Source organism: Propithecus coquereli, unplaced genomic scaffold (assembly GCF_000956105.1).
Source record: "Propithecus coquereli isolate 6110/MARCELLA unplaced genomic scaffold, Pcoq_1.0 Scaffold130, whole genome shotgun sequence".
Classification (NCBI taxonomy): Eukaryota; Metazoa; Chordata; class Mammalia; order Primates; family Indriidae; genus Propithecus; species Propithecus coquereli.
In genome coordinates this window covers 2,006,852-2,014,443 of record NW_012137192.1, presented here as the reverse complement: position 1 = coordinate 2,014,443, position 7,592 = coordinate 2,006,852, and the positions used below count along the sequence as shown (strand labels likewise).

The 7,592-nt window shown below is 40.3% G+C and overlaps 1 protein-coding gene across 1 annotated transcript in view; it reads right to left on the bottom strand.

The window, feature by feature from the left end:
• The window catches only part of SLC44A1 (solute carrier family 44 (choline transporter), member 1), a 201,468-nt gene that overhangs the window by 104,312 nt on the left and 89,564 nt on the right, over positions 1–7,592 (bottom strand). Inside the window, exon 2 of the mRNA XM_012638521.1 lies at positions 4,692–4,781. Coding sequence (XP_012493975.1) covers positions 4,692–4,781 — 90 coding nt within the window. The remainder of the gene's footprint in view (positions 1–4,691; positions 4,782–7,592) is intronic.

The window sequence follows — 7,592 nt, the reverse complement described above, 5'->3', positions numbered from 1 at the left end:
GGCAAAGAACAGACCATCAAACAGGTGACTAAATGCTGCAGTGAATCTCTCACTTTATGTTGCATGCTCAACAATAGTTAATGAGGTAGAAACATCATGCCCCAGGAAATAGACTAATGCTATAAAATAAAAAAGGTCCTTGAAAGCAGTCTGAAGGGACAAACTACGCAATGATGTCTCCTAAATCCAGCTCTAGTCCAGATCATTCTCCAAAATTCCAACCCTGCATTTCCGACTGCTTATCCTTACAGAGTATGCATATCCAAAACTCAGTTTCTCATTCTACATTTCCCTGAACTCTTTCCCTTTCCTGCATATACTCTATCTCCATTAGTGGCGCCACTTCTCTCCTAGACTGCACATACAGGATACGGAGTAGAGGACTCTGCAGTCTCCTCTCCGCAGGCTTTTCTGCCCCTCACCCTAGCTTCCTAACGCCCCACTAGAGGAAGAGGTGATGCTAAGCTACTCAGTTGCATCCTGAGACACTGAAGAGACCACATTTTACTGGCAAGAAAGGTTACATGCTACAGGTCTAAATTCTGAACAACTTTTTCTGTTGTTTCCAATTCTAGGCAACGAGGTAGGGTCTACCTCTTGAGGCCTCACCTTCTTCCTTTTCCCTCCTCAGTGCAATGTTGCTACTATGTAATCTCAGACAGCTACTGAACATATCTCTGTGCCTCTCTTTCTTTATCTGTGAAATGGGAATGATGATAACAATAATGTATACTTCCTTAAGCAGTTGTGAGAATTAAATGAGTTTCTATGTGTCAAGTGCTGAGAACAGTGTCTAGTCCGTAGTAAGCAGCAGTAACTATCAGGGTAAGTTGTAGGAGGCCCCCGTATCTTCTATTTTCCATGGTAAGCATCTGGTAAGCATCCACGCTAGGGCCATCCAGCCCCTTCTCTTTCCTGCCTTTGGTGGTAAGCTGCTCTGTGTAGATCTGGTTCTCTCTTCCTCTCTTCTCTTCTGACACGTTACTGTCCTTGAGACAGAGTGAAGTCAGAGCATCCTAGATGGGAAGGAACTTTAGCCCATGTGGCTCAAGCTTCATTCCATGAGTCATTTTTACCAGAAAATGCTTTAGTGAGCATAATCAGGAAACTGTTCAGCTACTAATAAAGTGGTACTTTGTTTATCCATCCCACTCTTGTTCCCTGATGTGTACAAAAACCATGGCCGAGAATCTAGGAGGAGCTGGGAGTAAGATTTGAGCTGAAAAGTCCTACCCTCAACCCCTAATATAGGAACCTATTAGTCATCCTTGATCTGTCTCTCACTTGCCTGCAACAAGGATAACACCACTGATAAATGTTCTTGATCTACTTCTTCAATCTCTCTCTGCCTCTCCTTAACCACTACCTCATTTCAGATTTTTCACCTTTTATCTGGACCATTGCATCAGCCTCCAAAGTGGTCTGCCTAAAATGTCTTCCCCCTTCCAAGCCATCTTTAACATTAGCTGCCTGGGTCATCTTTCTAACCCCAGTCATATTACTTCCTGCTCCACACTTTCCAGTGGTTTATCAGTGCCTACAATAGTAGGTCTCAACCTTGGCTGAACATCAGAATTGCAGGGATTATGTTGGAATCATTGAGGTAGGGCCAAGAAATGAGTTTTTGAAAAAAAAAAAAGATCCCAGCTGATTCTAACATGCAGCTAAGGCTGAGAACCACTAGTTTACGACCTTAATGAAAAATATAAAATTTAGAAGTCTAACACCACATGTAATTTTTTAGAGCAGGATTAAGTATATGCCCAGTCATTTCAAAATACTGATGAAAGTTCAAATGTGGAAGATAGCTCCCAAGAAGGCTGATAGCAATTGACTTTGAAAAACACTCTAAATTCTAGACAATTCAAGCATTAGAAAAACCTTGAAACTAAGGGACGAAATAAAAGAGAACTACAAATATTGACGGAGAGATGAACATGTGTAAATAAAGATTTAATGGTAAAGATAAGTGAAAGATGACAAGCTCTTAAAATATTTAAGAGCTAGAGCATAGGTATCAAGGAATAAGCAAAAAACTAAAGGTAAAGACAGAGGATAAAGATATGGTTTGAATATTAGGCTACAAGATGACTGAGAAATAATCTATAAAAGAAGGAGAGAGTTGGGCCACTAGGACATAGCCAGAAAGTTCCAGTTCCTTTTCTATCTTTGCCACTTTTTTCCAGCAGTATATTCTTAGACAAGCTAATATTTAACCTAACTATACCTTGTCTATAAGCAGGGGACAAAACCTATCTTATAGGGTAAATGGGAGAATTAAATGAGATAAATACATATATGAAAATGTCGAACATAGATTAATGCCCCAAAAATGTTTATTGAATGTTTCTTTTAAGTGTACTATAGAATAAAATCCAAAGGAGTGGGGGTGAAGGGGGAACTTCTAAAAACCATATAAAGCAAATACTCAAAAGCCAAAACACTTTGAACCTAGATTTTGCCAGTGGGATGGAGAACAGAACTTTGAGATTTCTTCAGTTTCCAAATGGCAAAACTTGATGTTACCACAATCCCATAAAAGTAACCTACTAAAAGAATTATTCCAAAACAAATAGCACTATGCCTGCATTTAAAAGTACACACAGTGGGTCTTAATTACCATCATGCTGAAATCAACATTATATTAATTACCATTGCATTAAAATGTTTCAGTAAACAACCAACTCCTTAGTCTCAAGTCACTCCCAAATCGGCCTATTAACATTAATGATTGCACTTTCCTGAGCTACTTTAGCACAGAAAATCAAAAGCACTTTGGGTGGGATGGTACATGTTTCTGTAAACATAATTCTGAAAGGTCAGCTGCTATTGTCCGAGGGTTACATTCAGGGAGTGGGGAAAAGCTGTGGACTGATTCTGCTAGCAAAAAGTCTTTTCTACACTCTGCATGAATATTCTGGCATGCCGCATTTCAGGTGCCATTCCATTACACTAACTAAACTCTTGAAAAATATAAGTCCTACATTAGGAAATGGGTATTTAGACCTTTTCTAAATATTCTAAATTTGGTGAAATTATGCTTTGATCTCTGGCTGGGCGCGGTGGCTCACGCCTGTAATCCCAACACTGTGGGAGACGGAGGCAGGAGGATCACTCACGGCCAGGAGTTCAAGACCAGTCTGGGCAATATAGTGAGACTCTGCCTCTACAAAAAAACTTTTTAAAAAGTAGCCAGGAGTGGTGGCCTGTGCCTGTAGTCCTAGCTACTCAGAAGGCTGAGGTGGGAGGATCGCTTGAGTCCAGGAATTTGAGGTTACAGTGAGCTATGATTGTGCCACTGCACCCCAGCCTGGGGTATAAAGTAAGACCCCATCTCTAAAAATATGAAAAAAAAAAAACCCAAAAAACCCAATTCTTATTTTACTGGATTTATTGGATCCCACTAAAATGTTCTGCTTTCTTTTCCTCGGTTCAGGTACAAAACTGGTGCCTACGTTTGTGCCTATTAGCCAAGGTTAGGGTCGTTCTGTGATTCACAAATGGCACAGGCAAGGCAGGTGGTTACAGGAAGACACAGAGTAAGATTTTCCTAAAGAGCCTCTATAAAAGGTATGAGAAGAAGGGGGTTAAAAATACTCACACGATAAGAAAAAGGCTGCTGCCTGAAGTAGCATAATTGCATTCTGAGTTGTAAAAGGCTAAGAGAGAACAATACTATGTCTGCACCATCTCCCTGAGGAAGAGGAAACAGGGTGCAGAAAACAGCATTGGCCTGGAAGTGAAGAGACCTGGGCTCTGTTCCCAGCTCTGCCGTTAACTAGCAATGTGGCCTAGGGATGGTCACTTCCATCTACAGGTTTGATGTTTTTAATCCGTAAAATGAAGGCGATGTACCAGATGAGGATTTCCAAGTAATTTCTGGCTCTAATATCAGCCAGCTCTGTAACAGCAGTTTTGTATCTTTTTTCCTGCCCAGCACACTGATTCTTTAGGAAAATCTCACTCTGCCCAGCACACTGGCAATGACTCCAAAGCTACTGAGGTCTGCGTCAGAAATGGGTATGCAATCAAATAAGCATACTCTCGACACCTTGCACCAGGGTCTCTGCTCCTCCATCCTCTATACCCACTGGAAAATCACCAGGTCTCTTGATCTCCAATCAAAAGATGCCACTCATTACAGCAGACACAACAGACAGCAGGGGCCTGGTGTCGGCAGAAGCAGGAAGGAGTAGTGAGCAACTAGCCTCCCATCCAGGAAGAATTAAGGAACACCAAGTTTCTGAGAGGAGAACTGACTGCCCCAAAGATAACCATAAGATTCCTGTGACTGCATTGGGTGAATATTCAGGGCTGGTGACGCCACAGCCACTGTTCTGCTCACCACCCCTTCAAGATTACAGTTCACAGAGACATATGTCAAATGATCTGCTTTCTGAAATGATCTACTGAATGAGATAGGAGTCTCAGTTGTTCCTTAATTTTGATCTCAGTTTTTACATAAGAAAAACAAAAAGTCAGGAGGGATACCAAATACCACCGAACTATCTGAGGCAAAAACAACCTGCCTCAATGCTATCCTAGCCCCTAAATTATAAGCAACGTAGGAGGGGTAAAGCACACATGCGCACACACACACATACATAAAACAAGCTTCCCCATCAAACCACCTCACATCACTCCCTCAGGCCACGAGTTCAGAGTCAGATCATCTGCAAGAGCTTCCTTACCATCCCAATGCAGAAGAGGATAAAGAGCAGCAGCCATGGTATGTCCGTGCAGCTACGGTCCTCCAGAGGCTTCCATTCTCGTTTGGAGCTCTAATGAAAAATACAAATAAGAGTGGTAAATGTTAAGTTTTGTTGGAATTAGAAAGGCACAAACACATCATTTGTATCTAAGATCCCTTCCTTGCCAGACAAGTTTCTACTGAACCTTTAAGATAGAACTCAAATATTTGTGACCTTTTCTGTGACGTTACCCTAACTCACTCGGCCAATGCTCCCACCCCTCTTCCTGGCCAGGCAGAGTTCTGAGTTCATTGCTTTTTTAGTGCCTCTATTAGAGTATTTAGTGTGTTGAATTGTTATTCTTATTTCTTACACTGTGTCCCTGACAGATTGTGAGCATCAGAAGGGAAGAAACCAGTCTCAGTTCCCAGCATCTAACATGATGACTGAGGGCTCATCATATATACTCAGCAAGTGCTTTTGAAAAACAAATAAACAAGCCAGGCATGGTGGCTCACGCCTGTAATCCTAGCACTTTGGGAGGCCAAGGTTGAGAAGACTACTTAAGCCCAGGAGTTGGAGACCAGCCTGGCAATAGTGAGACAGCATCTCTACAAAACATAAAAAAATTAGCTCAGTGTGGTAGCGCATGCCTGTAGTCCCAGCTACTCAGGAGGCTGAGACAAGAGGATCACTTGAGCCCAGGAGTCTTGAGCCCAGGTTGCAGTGAGCTATGATAATGCCACTGCATTCTAGCCCAGGAGACAGAGCAAGATCTGATCTCCAAAAAATAAAAATAAAATAAATAAACAAATGAACAAACTCTTCCAACTTCAATCTTAGTGCTAGGTTTTTCTTTGTATGTCCAGGTGCTAGACTTAAAAAGAAAATTTAGAACATGATTTATGTTCTCTTCTAGGAAAGATACCCATCAAAATGAATTTCTTTTCAGAGGTAGATTCTTTAAAGTCAGATAAAATTCAGGAAGAAAAAATTTAAGTTTTTATAGATAGATGTAACTCTTAAACAAATGGCTGAAAATCCATGAAAATCCATGAATTTTCATTCTGCTCCTGGAAAATGTTAAGAGTTAGTTTCCAGATCAAACACAGAGATTCCCTAACTAAAGAATTAGAGGCATTCTAAAACTTAATTGGCAAAGTATTGATTAGAATTCCAATTGCATTTTTTTCTTATTTCAATCGTCTTAGGTTCTCAGGTCAGCTCACAAATCCCTTTTAATCAAAATGTAACTGAAATAACACTCCTGAGCTTTCTAATGAACAAAAATCCCTGAGTCTCACAAGGTCTCCTTGAAACAGTAAACAGAGAAGAGAGAGAGAAGGTAGCTCTGGGAAACCACTGGGGAAGGTTCCTGCAACAAAGAGATTGAGATCCTCCAGTGGCTTCCACGACAAGATCCAGGAAGCTGTCTGGAGAAGGCCTGTCAGTGGGAAAAGGCACCAGCAAGACAGCCAGAGATAAGGGAGCCAGCCCTCTGATATCATTAGTATTTAGAGTGTAATCAGGCTTAGTTCTCCCTTCCTCTAAAACTAGGTATCCTTTGATAACCTGATAAAAGCTATAGATTCTTTTCTTGGAATGTAAGCATATATTTACATAATTTTCATAAAAGTTTAGGGAATTCCAAAGGTTAAGAAACTCAACTTTAAAATACCTGCCTATCAACAATGAGGGCAGAGAATTTGAGCTACAACCACTTCTTAACCTCTAAAGTGTTAAGCAGACAAATGTCTCATTACCAAAAAAAAAAAAAAAAAAGAAGAAAAGAAAAAAACAGAAAGAAACCCAGCTTGTTCCCAGACACCCACACAGAAAACAAAAGAGCACTAGTTAGTCATGGAAAAAACCTTACCCCAAGACTCTAACTAGCATTAAAAACCGAGAATGAGTAGGCAGTTTTTTCCAGAGGAATGCACCACTGTGGCATAACAGATAAAGGACTTGGTCTCTCCCTGGCTCTGTCATTAGCCAGCTACAGGACTTTCGATAAATCCCTTCATCTCTCTAGGTGGCAGAAAGGAGTTAGTTTGGATCTCTTAGGTTCCTTCTAACTCTAAAGTATCTATGATCAGAAACACACTTTTGTGAAAACTTCTGTTATGTCTAGAAAAAATTACAAAATAATTCAACGTTATTCCCTGTGCTATTCAAATAAGAATGCCTGTATTGTGTGGTCTGTATTTTGGAAGACAGTTGCTCACAGTGTGAATAAGAATGTTTCTTTGTATTAAATAATTTCAGTCTTGAGTAATATCCACTACAGTAAAACTACTTCAAAACACAGAAATTTGGACATCTCTGTGAAATTCATTATTTTTACTCTATGGTAATTTATAAAGCAAAAGCTACTTTAAAATACAATATTTATCTTAAACACTATGTATGGGGAGGGAAGGAACTTGCCTAATGGCATGCATTTATATTATCCATGACCTCACTGAATTCTCAAAACAATTCCATTAGTTATTATTATATATTCCTGACTTTTCTATTTTATACAAGAACAAACCAAGGTTCCAAGAAAATAAGTGGAAAATCTACATCTGAAACCTGAGTCCTCAACTCTAACAGAGAGATAAAAACTATAAAAAAGTGTTAAGGAAATGCTAAAACGAACAAACAAACAAACAAACGTGGTAGCAGAGATGAAGAATGCTTGTCAGGTTCATCAGTACACTAAACACAGACAAGGAAAAAAAAATCAGTCACCTCAAACATAGGTCAATAGAAATTAACCCAACCTGGAACAAAAGAAAGAAAGTGAAAAATTTAAAAGCCGAGCAGAGGGCTGGGCGCGGTGGCTCACGCCTGTAATCCTAGCACTCTGGGAGGCCGAGGTGGGCGGATCGTTTGAGCTCAGGAGTTCGAGACCAGCCT